Here is a 25,541-nt window from a genome sequence, read left to right as displayed (position 1 = left end):
CACACTTCTTCAGATACACTGAAACAGAAGTCACCAGACCCTTATATATAGTGGGAGGATGGGGTTTTTCTTAGGAGGATAGTAGGAGATGGGTGATTGATTCAGTGGGTATGGTAAACCTGTTGCCGATTGTTAATGACCGCAATTAGTCCTACAGGAAAAAGTAAGGGATAGTATGCAGAGGATTAGCATATGTAATGAGACAGGAAGAAGAGCCCTGCCGCTGCTGCAACAACCAACCAGATGCATACATGGGGAATTGCAAAATAGGGCGAGACTGGTTTCATTGGGGGTGGGGGTGAGGGATGTTCATGAAACAGAAACCGGCACTACTCCAGTTATGGCACAGTACATCTTAAGTAACACTAGAGCAACTTCAGACATTACATGAGACCAGTGGTGCTATCATGGCAGAACTATGGGGCACAAGAGCAGTTCTGCACTAGAGGTTGATAAGTTGGCGGTCCCCAAATACAGAAGTGGAATCTGGCTTAACCCATTTTGGAGTAAGACTCATTCACCTTTAAAATGGGGAGACCCTTAAGACCGTTCCAAGCCTAAAATTGCCTAACTGCTTGATACACGGGAACATAATATGCAAGGACCCCATTCTTCCTATTGCTTATCCGCATCCTGCCAACTTGGGAGATGTGCAAGCTGGACAGGAAGTGCAGGGAATCTGCTTAACCGCTTCCTCAATGCCGAGCTTACATTCTAAGCCACCCTAATCAAATTTCTCGCTGGTGTGCTTATGTCAAAGTAGCACTGGTTGAGTGGTGGCTCTTGGGGCTGGCAGGGCAGAAGACAGGGAGCCCAACAGTAGGTGGAGCCAGAGCCAAGGACAGGCAGATCCAACTAATTCTAGTTTTCTCCCCATCCTCTTCCCTGCTGAGGGCTACAAGGGCAATGTTGAAGCTAAGGAGGAGGAATCTGACAGCTGGCACCACCCTGGACAGATGGTAGGTAAGAAGGCAGGCAGGTGGTGGTGGGTGGACTGGCCCCCGCTGCAGAGTACTTGCTACAGCTCTACCACACATTAATGAGTAATATCCAAATAAAAAGGATCCCAGGGCATACTCAGCCCATAGAGGAAACCAAGCTTGTACTCTGCCTTTGAGAGAAAACTGCTGCCCGTAGTTTTGGAGAAAATGCACAAAAGCATTTTAGAAGCTCATGGAGGGAGATGGGATTCCTTACATTCCAGGGGAGAACCTTTTGATGTCTACCAGCTGCTCAGGACACACACACTCCAGTATATATATATATACTGGGGAAGAAGAAGGGGAAGGAAAGACATGGCAGACATAAAAAATGAAAGTAATATTACAGTCTTAATAATTCAATATGCTATTACTATGCTGTTCATTATACAATAAAGCACAGCATTGTGGAGATAGGCTGCAAATTTTAAATTTGGCAGCCGAAAACAAACTTGAACTAGCCCTGGGCAGAAAAATACAATGAACTCAAGCAAAAGTAAAGCTGATATGATGTCTATGCCTGGGGTTTCCAGCATAGTGCAAATGGGTGTAATCGTGCCCACAATGACTTACTTGGTAACTGCAAAGTGCCTGAGCGCCACTCCTGCCCCCTGCTCCCTTCTTGACTTCATCATGAAAACAGCATAGAACTGAAGGAGGGATTTTGAACACTGCCAAACATGGGTGTAGCCAAGGGTGGTAGGGAGGGGCAGCTGCCCCCCAATCAATAAAAACACACAGCAAACAGATTCTGCCCCAACCCCAACGAAAGGTCTGCTTTCCCCCAACAAAAATCCTGGCTACGTCCATGCTGCCAAGTGCAACTTCCATTCAAATAAGCAACCAGGAGCACACACTTAGCTATGCATTCACCATTGTTCCTTTGCAGCAGGGCTTGGATATGGTGCTGTTGAAATTTGGCTTTCAGCAGGGATCAGCTCCACTCAGGAGAACCCAAGTGGAGCTGATCCAAGTGGGGCTTGGATTTAAATTCAGCACCAAATGCATTTGACAGAGATGGGCTCTACCCTGTGAACTCCCAAGTGGAACCAGTCCCAACAGAGCTTGTATTGGGTGCCAGATTTAAAAGGTGCCAATTGCATAGTGCAAATAGGTGCAATCGTGCTCACAGGGACTTATTTGGTAAGTGCTGGTTGAAAAGGGACAATCGAGTCCCAAATTGCTCCTTTGCAGCTGCAGATTTACCTCTTACACCATATGACATCGGGTGTGGGACAGGTGGGCACGGCTAGGAATATTGCCCTGTGGATGCTGGAGAGTGGCTGTCAGAATTGTTACATTCTCTGTAATTAGTAGTGCTGTCATTTTACACTCAACTTTTCTGCTGGGGGTACACAGTCTGCTGACATTATGCTTAGCTGGACCATTGGACTGATTGGCTATTAGGTTACTTAGAAACCTGCCAGGTTTGATAGATGGAAAGGGGACTATTTTGCGCTAAGGGCTCATGTGGCAGCGTAGTTACCTAGGTTCCTTCAAAGGAAATGAAAATGATATGATGGGGAGAATTTATTGATCTCACACAGGGTTATAAAAGGTTCTGGTTGAAAAGGCAAGTGCTGAGTTTTTAGGTACAGCCTCCCGAATTCTTGCTCCTTCAGTCTGTTACTGCAAGTTCCTGCTCTTTCAATATCTTACTTATGGACTGTGCTAAGCCCCATAGGACTTCTACATAAGTGCAACCTGGGGCAAGTTGTCCCTAATTGTCCTCAACACTTTCTAGGTAGATCTACTACTTGTTGGACTGTGTTGGCCCAACGTGATCAAGTCCCAATGAGATCAAGGGGATTTAGTTCTTAGTGCATAGGATTGCAAAAACAAACAAACCCTTGTTTTTGGTGTTTTTTTTTGTTGTTTTTTTTTTGCATATCAGGCTGCTGCTAAACTCATAGGAACAGAACCAGTAAAAAGAAAGCTGGCAGTTCAGCTGCTGTCATGAAGTCTAGAAAGGTGCCTTAGGTTGTACATTTGCTGGGACAATAAGGCAAATGAGCATAAGCCAGGTTCTAACTTCAGCTTGGGAAAACTGGAACTCCTACTGCTGATTTTAATTGGATTTACTTTCTCCTTCCTACCTCCTAACAAGCCGAATCTCAAACTGTTCCAAACAAGTTCATAAATATGTTTTTCTTTCCCCCTCCTAAAGCAACCCTGCAATTTAGGTTAGACTGAGAGATAGCAGTTTGCAGAAGGTCACCAGCGAGCTTCATGGCTGTAGAAACTGGAACATGAGTCCTTGGAGTCCTGACTCAGAAAAGGAACAGGAACCTGTGGTCCTCCATGTTATCGGAGTACAACTCCCATAATTCCTGACCACTCGCCATGCTGTCTGGAGAGCCGCAGGTTCCCCATTCCTGAAGTCTTAGCACACTTCCTTTTCTTTCAGCATTTTCCACCATCACGTTTTTGAACACATCTCTGCAAATATGACAACTACAAATTTTCTCTTTATTTTGAATAGAATATGAGGTTTTCTAATAAGCTACAACAATAGTGATTATACATGACCCACACAGGGCAATGTACAGGACAAGTTAAACTGATCGCTTCCAGTATACAAATTGACCATTCTAGACCAAAGGAAAGTCTTCACAGCGAGATGTCGCCCGGCCCCGGACCACTTTCATTTATAGCCACATATCTGAGAGGGAGACTTTGAAATGCTTTGGAGAAGGATGCTCAGCCACGAGCTTCTGATATTTGTGAAAAACATTTCCAGGTACAGAAGCCTAGTAACACGGAACAATTCGTTCCAAGTTTTCCTTCTAAGATACACTTTCTCCAGAACTTCTTCGACCTCCTCCTGTGTGGTCAGTTATTCCCCCCCCCCGCACCGCGACCACTCCGCACTACTTCCATCTTGTACGTATTTACATCTGGGCACGATGATGGCTATTCATCTTGGCCACTAATGGAGCCTTCGAGACTCATCCTCTCATCCCGTTGACAGGCACGTTAATTGTCTGCCGCGAGCCGGAGACATTGATTTAGCATGCGAGCTAATTCTGCGGGACGAGACATGCTTCTGCCTCGCGCTTAGGACTTCTTCTTCTTCTTCGGAAAGTCTAACCTGAATATTTGACAGGTGCAGCAGAGGGGGGCCGGCCGAGTTGCACCCAGAAATAAAAGACCGCCACGTTTGGAGCTCTCCCTTTATTGTCGCAGAAACAAGGCCTCTCTTCCCTCGCCTTCTCCCTTCCCAGGAGGCTTTGTGGTTTCGGATGAGAAGCTGGATCTTTCCCGCGCTGCTGCTGCTGCTGCGGGAGTGAAGCGCGCGTCTTTCTTTCTCGCGCGCCTGGAAGGGGGCTCCACTTTCCCGGTGGATCTGAATGCGGAGAGGGGGGGGAGGCGGCGGCAGGAGGAGGAGGAGGAGGGCGCAGAGAGGAAGGGAGCGCGAGGGACTGGCTGCTGCCGCTTCTCCTCCTCCTCCTCGCCTACCGCGCACAGAGGCGGGCAGACAAAGGGGGGCGCGAGAGGGAGAGCGAGGGAGCTCCGCAGCCTCAAGGTCACTCGCTTCCCTCCCTGGCACAGCAGAGGGAAAAGAGGCGCGCGCGGGAACGAAGCTGCCGCCGCCGCCGAGCCCCCCATTCCCTGTGCTGCCCTCTCCTCCTCCTCCTCCCCACACCCCGCTCGCCTTGCCAGCCTTCTCGGCTTCCCGCCCCTTTCCCCACCCTGCCCGTTCCCGCTCGCTGCGTGCGCGCCCGGCGGGCTGCGTGAGGTTTGCCGGGAGCCCTTCAGGCGCGAAGCCACCACCAGCTCCTCAGCCCGCCGTCGCCGGCACTTGGGCGGCAGCCCGCCGTGGAGGGTCCCCTCGCGGCGCTGCTCGGCTCTTTCCTCGTCCGCCAACCCCCTTTCCTCAGCCGGGGTGCTCCGGGCTTTGGGGGGACACCATGCCGGGGGCGCCGACGGCTCCCGGGTCCCCGCCGCCGCCGCCCGGCCACCGCCAGCCCCGGCGCGACTGCGCAGGGGGTGCTCGTCGGCTCTCGGTGGCGGGATAATGTGCCGTCTTCGCCGCCGCGCCTGCTGGTCGCCCACCCGAGAGGCCCCGAGTCGCCGCCATGTCCCCCCCAGCCTCGGCGGCCGCGGCCAGCAGCAGCGAGAGAGGCAGCAGCGCCTCGGTGCCTCCGGAGGAGGCGGAGGGGGCCCGAGAGGAGGTGAGGACAGAGCCGAGCTACCTGCCCTCGCCGGGCGGCCCTTTGCAAAACACGTTGTAACCGTCTGCATGTGACCGGCTTTGCATGGCACGCTCATTGCATCGCGATGAGGCTCCCTCCGCTCCGGCACGGGGCTTGGCTTGCACCCCGGCTCTAAGCGGGCCAGGGCGCTTTGCATACACAGGTACGCAATCTTTCGCTCGCACCGTCGCCCTCCCTGTCCGCCGCCGCGCTCGGGGGTCCCTGGGAGCAGAGCAGGATGGCCCCCGTCGCCTTCCTTGCAAAACCCTAACGCCTGGGAGCGGGTGGGGTGGGAGGGATGTGGGGCGGGTGGGTGTCTGGGTCCTCCTTTTCGCCTTGGCTCCTTTGACTGTTTAGGATGAACTCATTTGGAACACTGTGCCCTTTCGGTCCTGGGCTGCCAGTTGCTAACAGTTCAGAATAAACACTTTGTATGTTCCCTCCAACCTTTAGGAATCTCTGGGCGCAGATTTATATATTGCCTCTTATCACACTTGACATGCTGAAAGGGTGCATTTGTGGCACCTTTTCATGCCAGTGATGGATTTGGGGGTTTTCATCCCCTAGTTGAGTCCTGAACCAATCAGAGGATGGTAACTGATTGTCTAGATACCGTTAAATTAACCTGGGATGACTTGTGTGTGAGTCTGCACAGGTGAATTTATCTGCAAAAGGATAGCTGAAGTGTGTGAAGAAGGGACTAAACCTATCTGGAGTAGGCAACCCGTACTCGCTGTGAGGTGGTGATTGTGCTTCTACTTGGTGAGAATTGCAGGACTGAGTTATCTAGGACTCTGGCTGCAAAGAAGGAGGCATGGTTGCTCAGAGTGTGGGATGTTGCATGTGGCATTTGGTCACTTCCTTGCACTGTTCATGTAGAAATGTTAGTGATCTCCCACCCCCAGTGAATGCCTCTTGCAGTGATCCAATCCTCACATATCTGTAAGCATGCTGGTGTGCTTTTAATATATGTATATAAATATGCAACAGGTTAATGGAAATGCATAACAGAAACTGGGAACAGAGCCAGTTCAGGTGAAGCCAAGAAATGGAGAAATGGAGAGCTAGGAAGTAAGGGGTGTGGCTTTCCACATAAGTGTTTCAGGCAAATATTACACTGACTTTGTCATCACATCATCTGTTACTGGATCTTTTTTTTTTTAAATTGGAGATGGCAGGGATTGGACTTGGGACATTCTGCATACAAGGCATTGGTTCTACCACTGAACAGATGTTTCTTTCCCTAACTGTTTCTATGAACTTCGTGTTAAGATAGGTAGCAGGTACACCACAGTGTCAGAGGCAGTGGGTGTTTTCTATCATCCCTTGTACTATGGAGTCTATGCGTGGGGACAGCTGTCAATGGTGTATCTTGTCAGCATTCCTGCTTTCACTGGAACGAGGAGGAAAACCACACGTCTCCTTTGACCTCCTTTTCTTACATCTTTGCATGCATCACAGATAGTTGGCGGCAGCGCTTGTATGTGTAGATGTAGCTAATTAGTGCTATGGTTTCTATCCCCACATTTTATGTATCTTTGGTGGAGGGGGAGAGAAAAAAAACTCAAGTATCAACAGCTCACCGAAGTTCAGGATTTCTGAATCAGTCGCATTATCACTTAGCAGTCTTAGTTATGATGCTCTAATTGCTTTGCCCTTCAAGACAGTTAAATGGATTCTTTCCTCCACTTCTTTAAAATAGGAAAGGTACCTTTACTGAGGGATGGTAGTTCTCATCTGATTTAAGGATCATTGGAACACCCCAGGGTGATTAATCTATAATAAGGGTTTATAATAATGATTATAATAATAATGAAAAGGTTTGATATAAGAATGCCAGGATTTCCCCAGGAAAGATGTGTGTGTCTGGAGCAGTGCAGTGAATATTGCTTTCCTACTGTAGTAGGAAGTATGTGTAAGGCCATAGCAGTTCTATGGACAGAGCTAGTAGCTGATATTCCTAGTGAATTGAAGCTACCTAATATTTATATTAATATTTAAGGTTTGATGTATTTGAGGAAATGTCTGTTACTGAGTTACTTTTTCTATCTAGTAGCTCCATTAATACATCTCTATACAAACTTCCTGTGTTAATGTAGATCTGTCCTTCATCATTCCCCATCACTCTTTAAATGTGTATTATCAATTGGTGTTGGACTTCACACAAGCAGTTCTCTTTCAGTGCACACATACACCTGTTTGCTATTTCATGCCCAGCACTGTCAGCCCCCTTCTCATCTAGCTCTGCCATTTGGATCCAGAATTGACCAGCATCTTCCCTTCATTGCTGTTCCACTAGAGATTTTCTAGTAAGGCTTTTGACACATCTCCCAATTCTGACCAGGGTCAGTGGTGATGGGAGTCCCAATAACATCTGGAAGACCCAATTTCCCCCCCAACTCTGGCATAGCAAGACATATGGGAGAGTTGGCGGTTTGTTAAAGAGAGCAGGAGACATTTGCAAAGACAACTGTGGTAGAATTGGAGAAGTGAAGGTGACTGGCAAAGATGTAATGGCAGATAAGGGCATAAAGATCAGGTGGGACAGAGTCATTGTGAGCTTTCTATGTAAGGCAAGGCAAATGTGCTGGATGCCCAAGGGGGCAGGAAACAGAGTAAATATTAGAGCATGGGCAGGCAAACTAAGGCCCGGGGGCCGGATCCAGCTCAATCACCTTCTAAATCTGACCCGCGGATGGTCCAGGAATCAGCATGTTTTTACATGAGTAGAATGTGTCCTTTTATTTAGAATGCATCTCTGGGTTATTTGTGGGGCATAGGAATTTGTTCTTTTCTTTTTCAAAATATAATTCGGCCCCCCACAAGGTCTGAGGGACAGTGGACAGTGGACCTGCTGAAAAAGTTTGCTGACCCCTGAATTAGAAGGAATGTCACACAGATTGAACAGTGGGTACGATTAATGATTTTGGCATTTTGGACAAAGATAAGAGGACGCAAGGTTTGAGTAGGGTAGAATTAGAGGAGTGAAGGTGGCTGGTAAAAATATAATGGAAAATGAGGGTGGTTAAGTGATCAGAGATGATCACTTGATAGTTAAACACTACTACTCAGCCTTGAGCCGTTCTACTCTTAACAGTGTGGTCAGAGTTAGGCATTCCTTAGCCCATTGAAATCTATTTTGTTTTGCCTAGTTCGAGTTGTAAGTCTTTCGCCTCTCCTGAAAAGGAACTGCTTCCCCCCCAGCTAAATTATGACATCATTTTGTAATGTAGGCTAATGCTTACTCTGGGACTGAGGCAAGAACTTGACCTCCTTTGACCTGAGCAGTATATGACACTGTAGGTCTGCAAAAGGCAAAGTCACTCAGTGTGACTGCCTTAGGAGAAAGAAAGGAAAAAAGATTTCTGGCTGAATTGTATTTACTATTCAGTTTTCTATTTTCAGATAAATGCAGTGGCTGGTGAAAAGGCTTTGGATTGAAAGCCAGCCTGTGGTTACTGAATAGGGACATGGTGCGCCAACTTTGCAGTTCTCTGTTAATGTGTTTTACAGTGCAGTCACACATATGACTACTCGGAAGTAAGTCCCATTGAGTTCAGTGAGACTTATTCCCAGGTATGTTTAATAGGATTGCAGTCTTTGATGGACTTTCTCAACATAGTCCAGCGTTTTGTTTTATTTTGCTGTGCTGGGATGGAGTTGAATTCAGGTCATGCGAAGGAGAGAGAGGAGGGCTTCTCAAAGGCATCACTGTCAGTTTTCTTAAGAAAAAAGGAAATAGCATGAACCTGCTCAGATGTAACACAAAACAAGGAAAGATGGCTTAGGTGCTGGCTGGAGTTCCGTGGTCCTTGAGACGTGAACTTGAGGAAGGTGCTTAAAATACTGGATTGGAGTGATTAGGAGGAGATTGGGGCTTTACTACTGAATACTGTTTGGGAGTTCTGCCATTCCATTTGAGAAACATGGAGGTACAGAACAGTCCTTTGCTGGCATTAAATAAGCATGCAGATATTCAAATCTGCTTTGCAGGGCATAAATCCCCTTAACTTCAACACAAGATGCAAGATGCGCAGTATTGCTACCTAAATGTTATGAATAGTGAAGAAAACTCCCCCAAGTTGAGAAGTCCTTCCAGTGTTGCCTCTGTACAAGACAGTTCTGAGATTGAATGTTCCTCAGCACTCTCATTTCCTTTGGGCTTTGCAGGGAAAGCTGCTTGACTCGGTGCTTTAGTAACTAGGGCTGGAGTCCCTCATGGTCAAAGCCTACAGGGAGGCACTGAAAAATAACATTAGGAAGTTGGAAAATAGGAAAATGAAGCCGAGAGGGAGCTGCTGTGATGTCCTAGGAGGCACCTTGCATTTTCAACATCACCTAGCAAGACACTGGTTTTCATGAACTTTTTAAACAGTCCTCAGTGGGATGTCTAAGCCATTGCATTGCCAGGCAAGATGTGATTCCAATGCATAGTTCACTTTTCCTTTTCACTGGCTAACAATGTGACACAGATACATAAGTGCTGATTCTGCACTTCAGTGCTCCTTTACTTAGGCTATTGAGGAGAAGCTTAGGTTACTTCTCTCCCCCACACCCAAAACTCATTCTGCTGTTCCTGATAACAACCAGGACCAGATACCTGGAATGAGCTGTGGGTTTTCAAAACAGAAACATAGGAACTTCCTTTTACAGAGTTAGACCATTGGTCCATCTATCCCTGCATTGTCTAATCAATTGGTAGCAACTCTCTGTAGTCTCAGACAGGAGACCTTCCCCAGCCTTATGTGTGGACAGAACCTGGAGCTTTTTGCCTGCAAAGTTCGTGCTCCAGCAACAGCCTTTCCCTTAAAAATCACATTAACATAAAATCCTTTTTGCACTGTTAATGCAAAATGTGCTTGCTTATCCTCACAATAACCATGTGAAGTAGACTACCATTATTCCCATTTTACAGATGGGGAACTGAGGTCAATGCCAAAGGCCACAAGGAAATTTATGTCTAATTTAAATCCAGTTCCAATTGTTACGTCCAACACAATAGTCAATGAACCCCCTGCTTTGCATGCTGCCCCTTGGTTGTACTTTTATTTTCTGCTGCGCAAGGTGGGCCATGGATGGAACAAATAGTATCTGAGTTAGAGACACATCTCATCCCCAGCAGAAGCACAGCAGGTCATGCTTTATTTTCCTCCTGCACTTAGAAGCACCACTTTGCAATGAAGTAGGCGTTACCTTTGGGGACCATTGATGTAATGCGATTTTCTTAGACAGAGCCCGGCTCTCACAACAGTTCCAGTGTTTACAAGCCTGCTGAAAGTGCAGAAATTTTCTAGAGGTGATTTAAGGAAAAGGTGAAGCTGTTGTGTGCCTAGTCTGACATTTCATTACTGAAGGGGAAGAACATGCCAGATTATGTCTTCCCCTTCACCAAATGAATTTGAAAATAGAAGGACTGTAGTTTAGTGGAAGGTCCCAAGGTTCAATTCCTAACAACTCCGCGCTCAGAAAGATTATTGGCTAAAACCAATTAGTGTGAACCAGTGCCTCCCAACTGGTGGTCTGTGGACCCCAGGGGATCCATGGCTTGGCTTTTGAAAAACAGGGGGTCTGCTAATTGGGAACCACTGGTGTAGACAGTTCTCATCTCAGAGGGACCAGTGATCTGACTTGGTATAAGGCAGCCCTCTGTGTAAATCAGAACCCTAGAAAGCACCAGTTGGTGCCTCTGAATCAAGTGCTTTGCTGGGAAGGACAAGCCCCTCTTAAGATGTGAATGCTCTGCAATGCCTCAATCTAGGTGCAGGTTGTATATATATGTAAATAAGGCATATATCAAGGGACGCAGGTGGCGCTGTGGGTTAAACCACAGAGCCTAGGACTTGCCAATCAGAAGATCAGCGGTTTGAATCCACGCAACGGGGTGAGCTCCCGTTGCTTGGTCCCGGCTCCTGCCAACCTAGCAGTTCAAAAGCACTTCAAATTGCAAGTAGATAAATAGGTACTGCTCCGGCGGGAAGGTAAACAGCGTTTCTGTGCGCTGCTCTGGTTCGTCAGAAACAGCTTAGTCATGCTGGTCACATGACCCGGAAGCTGTATGCCGGCTCCCTTGGTCAATAAAGTGAGATGAGCGCCGCAACCCCAGAGTTGGCCACAACTGGACCTAATGGTCAGTGGTCCCTTTACCTTTACCTTTTTAAGGCAGATATCATAAAGACATCATAGTCACTGATGTACCTCAAAAGGGAACACAGACCCTGGTAAGCACTCCTGATACCCCAGGAATCTTGCACTGCTCATGCAGACTGAGGTGGCGTGTCACAATATTATACTAACTACCCACAGTTCTCCAGTGTTTAAGAGTCATTCCCAGCCCTGCCTAGCGATACTAGGGATTGAAACTGGGGTCTTCTGCATGCAGATATATGCTGTACCACTGAGCTATGGTCCCTCCTACTTACGGTACCTACTTCATGATTTGTTAATCTCTCTGCTGAGGTTTTAACTTTACCATGTCTGTGCTTATTATGCCAGGGGTTGGTTGTTGCATTGATCTGTTTCTGTGCTAAGAAAATCAAGTGCAATTCTGAGCCAGGCAGACAAGGGTATCAGGGAATTTTTATTGTGGATAAGACCATTCTTTTTTATTATTACTTATTTATTACATTTATTTATATACCACCTTTATCTTCCGGGGGTGCATGGTTCTCCTTCCCAGTTTATCCTCACAACAACCCTGTGAGGCAGGTTTAGCTAAGAGATGGTGACTGGCCCAAGGTCACCCAGTGGCTAAGTGGTGATTCAAACCCTGCTCTCTCTCAGTTTCTAGTCCAACATTCTAACCACTATGCCACACTGACTCTTGCAACAAGGGTCTGAAAAAATGTGAAGCTTCCAGTGAGAATGTACTAGCAGCTGCACTCTCCCAGTTGTGCTTCTCCTGAAATACAGATGGGAAACCCCAAACTGGAGAGTGGTCACTGCCCTCAGAAACACAGGAGCAGGGCAGTAGAATCAGGAAAGCCCAAGGAAGACAGAAGCACTTTTGCTTGGCATCCAGTTGTGATTGAGAGGAGTAGCCAAACCTAGCTGTGTTTACTGTTCTAAATCGGTAGGCGAGATTTGGTACTGTAGATGGCCTGAGCCAGCCAGGAATGCTCAGCACAGATCTGCTCAGCCACTCGAACGAAGTGCTCTTTCGCCTTTTCCATCTGCTTCGTTCTCTCGGTGCTCTTTCTGGTGTGAAGAAAGTCCCCATCTGACACAGAGCCAACCACTTGTTTTCTGGGAGCAGGATGTTGCCTGGAGACATAATTAACTCAACCCAAGAGGCTGATCTTATTTTGTGTTGATATGGAGGGTTAATGATGGTCTCAACCCCTGGCAATCCGGCTTGCTAAGAAGCACTAGATACTTTCCATTCTTAACAAACAAAAAATAAAAAAACACAACTGAACAAAACTGGAAATTTGGAGACCCGGGGAAACAGAGTGTTTATATTTATTATTATTATTAGGTCTGCTATCTTTCTGTTGGATAGAAGCATCACTTAAAATAATATTCCCAACAGATAGCCAAACATCAGATCTCCAGAGAGAGGCTCTTTCCTTGAACTTGCAGAGCCTGGAAACTCATTTCTCTGTGTCTCACTTGAAAGCTGTTATGTGTCCTTTCATTGTTATCTAGATTACATCACTCTAAGGTACTGGGGAAGAAGACCTGCTTTTGCTTCAAAAAGACTTAAAGAAGGTCCAGCTGTCAAGAGCAAACTGCCTAATAAAAGGAACTAATATGAAACATTTACACTCAAATCTTGCCCCACTAACCCTCTCAGGTGTAGCCCCCAGCCTTACAACAGTAGAACAGATGTTCTCAGCATTGATCGCATTCCTCCAGCCACCTTACAGAGGCCCTTCTTGCTTAAAATATATATATACCGTATATAACCAAAGTACAAAATACATTGCAGTAAAAGAGATACCTCCCCGCCCTCTGGTTTCACAATCATTTTTGGATTCACAGTACATATGGAAAAATTAAAAGAAAATGCTAGGCATTTCTGAGTCCAAGAGATGAAATGTACCATCATGTTGTGTGTTGTGATGTTCTCAGGTTTTTGTTATACTTCTGGGCAGATTTATAGTGCTTCAGGGAGGTCCAGCAATTGCAGTTTCTCATAAGATGTCCCCATCCTTTACTCTTGCCTCTCAGACTTCCCACACTTTTCTCTGTGGTGAAGCCCCATCTCTTGGACATTCACTCTTTAGAGGTACAGTTGATGCCAACACTCCATTCTTTTCAGTGCCAGCTTAAAACTCATTTATTTGTTTGCTGTGGCTTTTGTTGGTTTCTGTTTAGGTAACTCTAGCCAGCCCTGTGCATGAATTTCCCGACCTCGTTCTGTGGGTGTAGAAATTGATGTCTTAACTATTTTATTGGGATTGTTTGTGTATTTTCGTGACATTATGCTTTTAGGGATGTACTCTGCCCTGAGACCATTAGATGAAGGTCAGTCTAAAAATGCTTTAATGAACAAAAATGTCAAATACCATGGTGTGGACCTAATTTCAAAAGCCCCTTACAGGCAAGCCGTCCAGACCTCTCAGCTATTTGTCCCTTTCTCAGCAGCCAGCTAGGTGGGGGGGGGGAGATGGTGAAAGTGTATGAGAGAAACAGGGTGGTCCCACCCACATCTGTGCCACTTACCTGCTGCCCCTTCCACATAGATTAGCCCCAGAGGAATGCAGACGTCCGCAGAAAAAAGGGTGGTCAGAGGCAGGGGTGTTCATTTGAATGACTCAGTTTAAAATACTACAGTGAAAAATATATGGAGACATGCTTTTTGATGTCTGTCTCTCCCTTCCCACAGGAAATCAAGGGTATAAAAGCAGATTTATATTTTGTGTTTTGGAATGTTTCATCCTTTAATATAAATACGAACAGCTCCTTCTAGAGAAATCTGGCTAATAACCCTGAAGATGACAACCATGCCAATGAGAAGGCTGCTTCTTGCATCCTGTTAACATGGAAGATTTATACATCAGGGCTGGCTAGTCTAGAGTCACTCTCAGAAAATGTGAGATATACAAAAATAGAACAAGCAGCTTTGAAGCAGGAGAGAAACTGCGGTTTGTAAATGCATTTCCATTTCAGTCACCTGCAATTCTATAAGCAGCGCATGGATGGTGCTGAAAACAAATCAGTCTTATTTTATTTGTAACCACATCTTTACTGTTTCACCCATCCAGGATTGAAGATGTGGTAGAAATGCAAGTGCAGGAATTTGACCTGTAGCATCAGGAATTATTTATACCACTGGAACATTGTGAGTTTAAAGGGCATGATTTGCACCCATCTAAGGTACAAAGGTTGGGAGCTCTTTTGAGGGGACAGTACTCACCAGTATAAAGTACCATCACCTCTTTTTGATGCCCATGGTGGCCATTTTGTGCTGTTGCCCAAAGCACTTTTATCAAGATAGGAGTACCAGCATCTCATTTTTCTTCGGAAAAAAGTACTGGAGATATAATCCAAATGTTTTGGATTGCAACTCCCATCTTCTCTGACCATTGGCCATGCTGGCTGGGGCTCATGGGAACTGTAGTTCAAATTTTCTGGTGGGTAACGCATTAGCTGTCTCTGGAGAGAGTCTTCAGTTCATCTCTTCAGATATCCCCAATACTAGAAAATAACACGGGGTTGTACTGGGCAGAAAAAAGGGCATGGATATAAACATTCTCAGCCTTCTTTCACTTTCCAGGAACAGTATAAACAGAGTCCCAGAAGCATTTGATTACAGGTCTCTCATCTCCTAGTGCATAGGGCACACACCTCCTGCATTTGTGCATAGAGATCATCCCTCTATACTTAGCAGGGGTTCCCAGTACCCTGAGTATGGTAAAGGGGAGCTTCCCTTCCTGTCTCTGTACAGGCAGCTAGGAACAGGAACACCAGGCACTGGAGAATGATGGAACATTGCAAGCAATTATCTTCTCTTAGTATGAGATTCCAGTGCCTTTATTGTGTGCATGATCAAATGGATGAATGCATAAAGAAATGCTTTCAAAAGGAATCCTAGACTGGAGGTATGTGTGAGCCCAAAGAGCTTGGCTATGTTGATTTTGCTTCTGTTGTAGGTGATACAGAAATATGTGTGCTTAATACTCACCTGACTGCCTTCCTCTCATAGAAGGGCAAGGAGCCATAACTAGGTCCGTCAGGTGAACATAATGGATCCCATCGCCATTAATTATTGTTACTGACTCTTGAGTAGATTTCACTGGACAAGGAGGTAGCTGGCTGGCCTGCAGTTGCAGCAAGGAGTGGCAGTGGATTGCAAGCAGCATTCCCATTTTTCAAGAAAGACTTCAAATGATGGGAAATGTATGAAGGGAGAGAGGGAGAAGAATGGGGCAATCTTTCCCACCCTGTGTTGTAGTATGAGTTAAATAATGGAACAGTCATCCAGCTGCTCCATTCAGATTCAAAGAGAATCGTAGCTTCCAGACCAGGTCGACATGCCCCAAGGCCACATTTCATGAGCACTTTTGAGGGGAATGTGCAGTGGCAGCCCAAGGATGGCAAGAAGTGGGTACAGGTTTCTTATTACAACAACTGGAGGACATATTATATGGGTCCTAGGAAATGATGACACATGAGGCAGGCCTCCTTCTCTCGCCTGCCAAATGAGAGGAGTAGCCTTTAAGTGAGATTTCATGCCTCTGGGGATGCCCATCTGTGACTTCTTCTCTAGCTGGTTAGTTGCCAATGCTGATTAAGGCGCCGGTGCAGCTCTGTGGCAATTCTTCTTTCCCTTCACTGTATAGTAATTTCTCTTTCTGTTCTCTCTTTTCCCTGCCCTGGAGAAGCAACGGCCTGTGAAGCAGTCGCTCAGCAAGTCGCTCTGTAGGGAGTCACACTGGAAGTGCCTGGTGCTCTCCCTCCTCATGTACGGCTGCATGGGAGCCATGACCTGGTGCCATGTGACGAAGGTGACCCGGCTGACCTTTGACAGCGCCTACAAGGGAAAGTCCATGATGTACCATGACAGCCCCTGCTCCAATGGCTACGTCTACATCCCCTTGGCCTTCCTGGTGATGCTCTACGTGGTCTACCTGGTGGAATGCTGGCACTGCTACACCCGCAATGAGCTCCAGTACAAGGTGGACGTGGAGAGCGTTCACGAGCGCGTCCAGAGGATGCAGCAGGCCACCCCCTGCATCTGGTGGAAAGCCATCAGCTACCACTACGTCAGGAGGACTCGTCAAGTCACCCGCTACCGCAACGGAGATGCGTATACCACCACCCAAGTGTACCACGAAAGGGTCAACACCCACGTGGCAGAAGCAGAGTTTGACTACTCCAATTGCGGGGTGAAGGACATCTCGAAGGACCTGATTGATCTGGAGAACTTCCCGGCCACCCGGCTCCGCTTCACCAAGTGCTTCAGCTTTGCCAACGTGGAATCTGAGAACTCCTATCTGACCCAGAGGGCCCGCTTCTTCACAGAGAACGAGGGACTGGATGACTATATGGAGGCAAGGGAAGGCATGCATCTTAAGAATGTGGACTTCAAAGAGTACATGGTGGCCTTCTCAGACCCAGACAACCTACCTTGGTACGTCTCCCACTATGTCTTCTGGGTTGCTGCTCTCTTGACTTTGTCTTGGCCCTTGCGGGTCTTGAATGAGTTCCGCACTTCCTACGTCCACTACCACGTAGAGAAACTCTTTGGGTTTGATTATGTGGCAGTAACACCGGCTGAAGAGCGCCCTTTCTGCCGGAGGATGCCCCGGGTCAACACAGTGGACAGCACTGAGCTGGAGTGGCATATCCGGTCCAACCAGCAGCTGGTGCCCAGCTACTCTGAGGCTGTCCTCATGGACTTGGTGGGACTGTCTAGCTGCACTACCTACTCCTCCTGCCGCTATGGGAGCTACAGACAGAACTGTGAGCAGTGCCACAGGACTATAAGCAGTTCTTCCATCTTCTCCCGCAGCGCCCTCAGCATCTGCAACGGCAGCCCCAGAATCCCCTTCAGCAGCAGCCGCTTCTCACTGAGCCGCCTCTATGGCTCACGGCGCAGCTGCCTTTGGCAGAGCCGGAGTGGGAGCCTGAACGAGCAGAGCTGCCCAACTGAACAGACCCGCCTGTCCAGCCAAGTCACTGTGGAGGAGGAAGACCCTCCTCCTTACCAGGACGCCCTCTACTTCCCCATCCTCATCGTGCACCGAAACGAGGGCTGCCTCAACCATGACCACCGCCATCTCCATCGGAATGGGTCCTGCGTGGAGACCTCGCTGTGAGGGCATGAAAAGTACCTACAGGAGAAGTGCCATGTACCCAGATGTGGGGAGGTGTTTTTTTTGGGGGGGGGGAAGCCAATAAAAAGAGAGGTCCCAACACATCCCATGTGAATCAGAGAGAATGGCTCCCTCTTATCATCCCACAAAGGACTCAACAGCTCCTGAGCTCCGTTCTGGCTCTGTAATGGCTTTGATGTGAGGTGGGCAGCTAACACCACCATCAAAACTACTGCACAGAACTAAACACTGACAGCCACATGCAAAAAACAAAAAATCTGAAGGGGGAAGGGCAGTAACAGCCCAAGTATTGGGTGTGTGTGTCTTTCTTCCTAGCCTCCAGCTAACCAGGCCACCTTGACAATATCCGTCTAGCAGGAGCAGTCCCTGCCCCATAATTATGATTATTATTGTGGGGAGGGGACGTCATCCCATCTTTGTAGAGTCACACACTTTGGCAGTTGAATTCATGGCAGTGTAGCATGTTTCCTTCAGAATCAAGGCAATTAACTGCACTGGTTTCCCAGGCACAAGGCGATGAGAAATAACTGAGAAGCAACTACAAGCCAGGCCGCCTTCCTTTTTCTAAACCATGCTCCGACTGTTACGCTGTTCTCAGCTGCTGGGGACCCAAGATCTTAGGATGTCTCCTTGGAATGCCTTGATGTTTCACGTCTGAGAATCAGCATCCCATAGGTAAAGCTCAAAGCATTCAAAGTGCTTACTTCATTGTGGTAGCAGAAGGCAGAAACGAACAGGGAATTTGCAAAGGAAACCCCACACTTTTAATAGAATGCAGTCTTCTTTCCGATCCCAGAAGAAGGGCCAGTACACAAAGGAAAGCACTTGAATTTGCTAGGCATCTGCTGGTGTTGGGAGAGATGTCGTGGGGAGGTGAGGATGAACTGGGAAGCTGGGAGCTCTGAAGTGAATGAAAATGTGTTGTAATGAACGCAGGCAGGGAGGAAGTCTGGTATCAAGGGAGGTTCTGAGAGGTTCAGCTGCAGTTTATCTATTCATACAGGAAAAGGTGGGTTTGCAAGGCTGAGGGGTGGTGTGCTTGTGCAAGGCTGAATTTTACTTAAAGTCAAGCTTGTCTGCTTGATGGTGTTCTCTGGAATGTGAAAGGAGGCAGTCATACAGAGCATAAAAGAGAAATTGTGTTAGAGAAAGCGTGTATATGTGAGAGTGAGAGAGATTGCTGAAACCTGCTTTCTTTCTGGTGGAAGAATGAGGCAATAGCAAGAGAAGTAACTTGTTATAATTCATATCCCTTAAGACAGGTGGCTCCAAGGTGTTTTGAGCTCCTTTGTAATGGGAAGACACTTTCATTACTGAGTGTCCCACCCCCCTAATTAATGGACAGTATAAGGAACCAGTAAATAGTTTTCTGAGGTTCCTGGAACTATCCAAACCCTTGACAATACAAACAACACAATCCTATGCACAGTACCTGGGACTAAGCCTCATTACATTCAATGGGACTTCCTTCTGGGTAGACACATACAGGATTGCAGTGTTAGTCAAAGAACAGAAACATGCAAATGGATCCTTTTGCATTCCAGTGAGATTAAGCCCTGTCTATAGTAGGGCATTAGCAGGCAGATCAATTCCTTCTTCACTGGAGGAGAACAACTGTTCCTTTCATTTTCTACTCTGACATTATTTAGCATAAGAAAGATAGGCACTGATCTCAGAACTCTATCATGCTGAACTTGCTTTTAAAAATAGAGTTTTGCTCACATTCTGGCTTATTTGCATTTTGTGTTACATTACTTCATCTAGCAAATAATGCCTCTGCACTTTTGAGTAATTTTGGTATAATATTGAAACACGTCACCCCAATTTCCACAAGCGGTGCAAGATTCCAGGGGCACCAGGCATGCTTACCAGGGTCTGTGTTTCCTTTTGGACAAGGAGGCGCAGCGGAGACTGTAGTGACCTTATAATATAGGATTAATTTGCACAAAACTTGAGTTTTCCGGAACTGTTATTCAAGCTGGATATTCTGTAAAATAGGAAAGGGGAAGTGTGAGAGAAAACTGGCTGTTTTGAACACAGTTGCTTGCAGGGAAATATACCTGTGTATCAAGGCTGGCATCAGATGCAGGTCAGCACGAAGAAGCAGAGACAGTTGTCAGTGAAGTTAACTGTTTATTCAAGGAAATGGCATACAATTCAGCAACACTTCCCTGTAGGTCTTGCCCCCATAGGGCAGATGCCAGGACTGAAGGTCCCTGCATTCTACCCTTTCTAAGACTCCTCCTCTCCCGTATGTTTCCCAAGCAGTCTCAAACTGTGCCTACCTACCTCTGGCCTCTGTTCTTGGAGACCAGCAGGGAGGGGAGTTTGTCACAGCAGGAGAGGGAGATTCCTGGGATTCTTCAGCAGCCTCTTGCCCCCTCTCCTCTGTTTCAGCCTCGGAGTCTGAACTGCTCTGTCATTGGCTCTTCCTGCTCACCAAACCCTGTTGCCCCTTCGGCATCCAGCCCCTCCTTCCAATCATCCATCTCCCTCTGACCTCTCCAGCACCAATCCCCAGGCTCTGAGCCATCCTCCTTTGGAACTTCCCTTGGGGGTTCCTTGGCGGGTGCCTCCCACCACGCCTCACTGTCCAGCCAGTCTTTGACACTGTGATGGCATTTAGGATCAGGATGCTAAAATACATGAATATGGGATTTGAGGCTCAGCATGAAGATAACCTGCATCAAAGTCTGCTGCTTGCATATAGCAGCAGTTGTTATGTCTCTTGTGTGACCGTAAACATTATTTTCGAAGAGTGTAGCATCTGGAATTGCCGGCCTTGCATTCATTCCACTTTAGAGTATTGTCTGATCTCCAGGTCATTTACGCCTGAGATGACAATTTATTTGGCAACAGGTTTGATGGCCTGATCTGCTCTTATAGTGACAGCCTGTTCCCTCATATGTAACCTGAGTTCTCTCAGCTGCATCTTAATCTCATTATTTCTCATTCATTGACCAAATAGCACAATTGACCCTGCTCCTCGGTTCGGTTTCTGGGTCTGGCAGTGCACAACTTTTCCTTGTCTTTCTAGACTTCCCCCCCCCCCACCATACTGTGTTGGACCATCCTGATCTAGAGGGTTACCAGCACTGGGAAGCTATTTAGGGGTCTGCAAACTTTTTCAGCAGGAGCCCGGTTCACTGTCCCTCAGACCTGTTGCTGGGCCAGACTATATTTTTTGGGGGGGGAAATGAACGAATTTCTATGCCCCACAAATAACCCAGAAGTGCATTTTAAATAAAAGCACACATTCTACTCATGTAAAAACAGACTGATTCGCGGACCATCCGCGGGCTGGATTTAGAAGGCGATTGGGTTGGATCCGGCCCCTGGGCCTTAGTTTGCCTACCCATGAGTTACAGGCTCAGAGGTGTGAGGATTGGCTTGAGGGATGTCTCTCTTTTTGGAACTCTGGTGCACCGATTCAGTGCTTGTTAAGCCATATGGTACCCATACCCAGCTTATGTTCGCCTAATAGCCCATACAGAGGAATCCTGAAGTACAGTAATCTGTCCCAAGAAAGGATGCATAAGATCTTGCTTAACATTATACGGGCATTACTTCCTGTTATTTATTTATTTGGCACTTCAGTGCCAAACCGGGAGCACAGGACGATCTGCTCCGAGCGGCTTTTCTTGCATACAGTTGCAACATGGCTCAAAGTAACCTATGGTGCAACTAGACAACAAAGTACTGGGAGAACCCATCACACAGATCTTCCCTTACTGTCGGGTGGTGCTCTCCAGATGTGGTTGGACTACAACTCCCATCAGCCCAATTCTGCATGACCAGCAGTGAGGGATGATGGAAGTTGTAGCCCAGCAACATCTAGTGGACATTTTGTTGACTGCCCCTCAGTGTAGTTGTCATGAGCATCACCCACCAATCTGGGAAAAAAGGGACATTCAGAAGTTTGAATGTAGTCTTAGTTTTGTTGTTTAAAGAGGTGTGCGTGCATGCACGTGTAAGAGAGAAGTATATTCTTTTAATTATTTGTTTTTCCTGTGCTGACTGCCTTGAATAATTTGATGTTAGGGCACTGAATTATCTATTGAAATTGTACAACTTGTGAGATAATAACCTCCACTATTGCCACAAAAATGTGGCTTTTTCACAATGATGCAACTTTTTCAGTGTTCTTCACCTGATATCTTCGCAGCACCTGCTACTACGCTGCTTCATGTTGTAGATCTAGGAAAAGCTTGCAGGACTGTCCTGAGTTCATGTTACCATGCCTAGTCCTAAAGGCTGATGCAGAATGCATATTTGCTCATTTTTCACATGTTGAAAGTGATCTTTCATTGCAAGAAAGAAATGTGCTGCTAACATGGTTTTGTGACACACAAAAAAGCCCCTGTGAAACCAGGCCAGTTTTGTAATAATTTATTACAAAGGCACATACTATAGTATAAAAAGTGCAGAATAGTCTCTCCTTGCAAGTAGAAGTGCCATGCAGCAAGCTTTCAATTGGTTACCATGTGTTTCCTGATGGTCTGTATCCTCTCCTGTAGCCTGATCCTATGCATGCTTACTCAGAAGTAAGTACCACTGTGTTCAGTGGTGCCTACTCACAAGTAAGTGGACTTAGGGTTGCACCATTATTTATTTGTTTATTTCATAAAATTTATATACTGCTTGATTGTAGGGGGGCGGGGAAACTTCCCAAGTGGTTTACAGAAAAGAATAGTTGCAAAAAGCAATAATATACATTGTAGATGCAATAATCTAATTCATCATTCTGTTCTGTTTTTCCTTCTCCCACAATGGAGTCTGTGACCACACTATATGAAGAAAGGAGGTGTGCTGCGCCCATGAATTTAATCTTCCCAGTGCCATCAGAAAGAATACCGTTCTGAAGGTTTGAGGCATCTCTGAAAGATAGGTCTTCCTAGCCAAGATGTGGCTTTGCCACAATCCAAGATCTGAAAGAAGTCACTGTTTCTCATAGCTTCCTCTTCTGTTCCTCTGCTCACATTGCCTGTGGAGTTGCATCATTAAGGAGTCCCACAGGAGGGGGGGGGGGTTAAATCTGCAATCAGTAACAGTTTCTTCTGACTAAATAACATTTAGCCACCTATATAACACTTCCAGGAACTGCTGAGGATCTGTGATCCCATGTTGCTTTTTGGTGGGTGCCACTTTTATCAAGCACATTTCTGTTGTAAGCACAACTTTCACATTTTTGCTTTGCCTGAAAAAGTTGTTTTTTTTAATGGCCACCCTAAGCATATGAGTAGAAATGCTCTTTCTGAATCAAATCACACATTCTTGGGACTCTGGTAATTTTGTGGATCACCCACTGTGATTTTATTTTTGTATACTGGTTTGTAAAAGGAAGGGGAGGGGGAGGGAACCTACACGTACACTTGGAAAGTCATTTTTCATCAGTGCAAGATGTTTCTACCACAGTCATAGCTGTTCACTTAAGGGGGGGGAGTGGAGAATATAGGTAGAATGTGTCCAGATGATTTAGTATCCATATCACTTACACGATTCAAAGAATCCCTAGCGGCACTGTCAGCTGATGGCTAATGAGGCCTGATGTTGGATGGCATCCCATTAATCAATCAAGGTAAAAAATGCTTATTTATTTATTTTAAAAAGCTGGCCTAGACGCACAAATGAGTCTCCAGAGGCAAGAGAAGCATATTCATAGGACCAGGTGATAAAAGGTGCATTCTGTCCCCTTTCAAATACGAGATGATTTAGTGTTTTGCTTTCCTCTCTTGCTAAGCAACAATATTTCTCTGGTGCTGTGGGGGGGGGGGAATGCACAATGAGGTGCATGTGAATTATATAAAAGCTTTTCCACATCAGCCTTTCATGGTTCCACAACCAAAAGAATTAGGCAGATTGAAAAAGCTGCAACAAAACCCTCATAAAATATTTTAAGTTTAATGGGAAACGGCATTTGGAATATTTTGTCCAGCTCCACTGAATTTGCAAGGTGTCAACAAAGCATAGCAATTTAAATTTGTTGTCTTGGAGGCATTTCATATGGATGTTGCAATGCAAAGTAGACATGCATGGCTGACATTTATTTTAGGAGTTTGCAGAGGATAGAATGTCCTCAGACACACTGGATTAAAAAAACAAAACAAAACATCTTCTGCCTTGGTGCGAGTTCTGAGCCACCTATTTCTTTTACTGCATCTATTCGTTCCTGTGAAGGGAAATGCTGCCTGTTGTTTTTGCTAAAGGTGCTGTGAGATCATTACGGTTTGCACAGAGGACATTCTGCTGTTTTACATTCGCCACAAACTGGGGCAGTGCCATAACCGTGAAGATAAAATATGTTTTATACGTTAGAGATCTGTAATGCTCTGGAGTCTAAAATGGTAGAATAGTCTTTAACCTTCGCCAGAATCCAATACCAAAGCTTCATTGCCGGATAAAATAACATGCTCACTTATAGAAATTCAGTTTCTGGGTCATCATTCTAGAACAGCAACACAAATCATCAACCTGGTAGTAGAGGTCCAAACTAAAGAACTAGCTGCTACTCTGGTTTATTTGTTCTGATAATAGTAAATGCAAAAATCTTTCTCTCTCCAAGAAATAACTCCTTATCTTCCACTTCACCTTAATGGCATTAAATTCATTTTCTAATTCATTTAAATGCCGAAGCAGCTTCTCCTCACTTAAACTTGTTGCCATGGAAATGACTGGCAGGTCTTTGCTGTCTGTAGGTGAACAGACAAGCATAATAGGACACTTGTCTTCCTCGCCTCCCTATGACTGCTAGCCTGTGTTACCTCCCTCCCTAGCAGGCAAGGCGTACAGAAAGGTGGGTCAATGCACACATATTTCAGCAGCAAAAATGTGTCATACGCAAGCGCGCGCGCACACACACACACACACAGAGAGAGAGAGAAAGAGAGAAAGGTTGAAAGAAGCACCAGGACAGAATTGGAGGCCTCCCTTTATAATAAACAGGATAGAGCAGCTGAGAGGAATAATAATTATGTGCAGAGCTTCTTAATGAAACCTCTCAGGCAAACTGACAGGTAGGGTTGGATTAAAGCTAGCTTAATGCGCCTGGACTGGTCTCATACAATATTTTATCCCTTGGTCACTGTATCTGAAACTACCTGTTGTCACTTGGAATATACCAGCTGTTAAATAATATGGGGACAAGAAAATGAGCCTAACGTAGAACTAGTATACAATTGGGAAATGCCCATAAAAACGTAATGCATCCAGAAACCCATTTAGCATCACTAACTTTGCACCTCCCAAATCAATGTCATTGCACTTAGAGGAAAAGCTAAGAGACAGAGCCATTGCGTGGGAAATGGCTCCTCTGTCATATGCATTCAGTTCAGAAAAGTGGATGCCGAGTTTGCAATTTTATATGGAAATATGGTGCATTTCAGACCACCTGAGTCATATGAAGACTTGCATTTTCTGCCCTATCTTCAGAGTTCAAAAGTCTGAAAAGGCTAACAAACAACTTTGTTAAGCCACACCTTGGAGAGGAAGGATGGCAAGTTGATAGCTCACCCTACCTTTGTTGCTTTGCTATACATCACAGGTGGGCAATCACCTGAAGCCCCTAAACCTTATTTTCTGTTGCTTCCAGAACTTCTTGAAGCTGCCCTATTCTGATTTGGAGTATCTTTCTCCCTCTTTTTGTGTAGTTGCAGAACAATTGGAAGGAGTCATATCTGATAAAAATTGAAGTTGGGCAGTTTTTGTTTCACTTTTTCACGGCTTGAGGAAAAGAATCCACCCTGGCTGCCTGAGAAATCGATTTCTGCCATGTGTGTGCAGTACACTAAAATCAGAAAGGAATTACTCTTGTCCTCCAGAACAGTAGCTGTTGGGTGTTCTGGGTTAAAAATATATAAATCCTCCACATACTTATTTGAGAATAACCCCGTCAGCCCCAAAGGAACACAGAGAATTTAGTCCGATTTAGCTGTGATGAAAATTGAAGCAGAAGAGTCTTTATTCTGGATTGGTTAATTCAGAACTCTTTTGTCTCTGGCTCCACCCAGTACTAGCATGTCACTCCAGCAGATTACCTCCAAGGAGATGCCGTCTCCAACAAGAAGATGACCCATCCCTGTTGTACA

At 46.1% G+C, this 25,541-nt stretch overlaps 1 protein-coding gene and 1 long non-coding RNA gene across 5 annotated transcripts; one reads left to right on the top strand and one right to left on the bottom strand.

Moving 5' to 3' along the window:
• The first annotated feature begins 707 nt into the window (after positions 1-707).
• TMEM151B (transmembrane protein 151B) lies at positions 708-23,985 on the top strand. Of its 4 annotated transcripts, XR_014166884.1 has the most exons (3): positions 5,051-5,155; positions 16,003-18,132; positions 22,233-23,985. XR_014166884.1 is itself a non-coding variant. In XM_081905664.1 (2 exons), exons 1-2 carry the CDS (start codon positions 957-959, stop codon positions 17,437-17,439), a joined length of 1,440 nt encoding a protein of 479 aa, XP_081761790.1. In that variant the 5' UTR covers positions 708-956; the 3' UTR covers positions 17,440-20,641. The 4 variants fall into 4 exon arrangements, 3 of the variants coding, with proteins under 3 accessions (XP_081761790.1, XP_081761789.1, XP_081761791.1); XM_081905664.1 differs by lacking the exons at positions 5,051-5,155; positions 22,233-23,985 and adding an exon at positions 708-959 and having other exon boundaries at positions 16,003-20,641; XM_081905663.1 differs by lacking the exon at positions 22,233-23,985 and having other exon boundaries at positions 16,003-20,641.
• Positions 17,506-22,233, bottom strand: LOC309366835. Its single transcript, XR_014166893.1, has 2 exons — positions 21,091-22,233; positions 17,506-20,934 (listed from the first exon to the last, which is right to left on the bottom strand). It is a non-coding gene; the product is annotated as an uncharacterized lncRNA (long non-coding RNA).
• Positions 23,986-25,541: the final 1,556 nt, after the last annotated feature.

This window comes from Podarcis melisellensis (assembly GCF_964234715.1).
Source record: "Podarcis melisellensis genome assembly, chromosome: 3".
In the NCBI taxonomy this organism is placed as follows: domain Eukaryota; kingdom Metazoa; phylum Chordata; class Lepidosauria; order Squamata; family Lacertidae; genus Podarcis; species Podarcis melisellensis.
Note: the sequence above shows the minus strand (reverse complement) of the source record. Positions and strands in the feature narration are given on the sequence as shown.

What these genes read in the sequence shown, in the direction of transcription:
- TMEM151B (XM_081905663.1), top strand. Translation starts at nt 5,060, where the DNA reads ATGTCCCCCCCAGCCTCGGCGGCCGCGGCCAGCAGCAGCGAGAGAGGC. An exon ending in CGGAGGGGGCCCGAGAGGAG is followed by an intron (nt 5,156 to 16,002) that starts GTGAGGACAGAG and finishes GCCCTGGAGAAG; the next exon opens with CAACGGCCTGTGAAGCAGTC.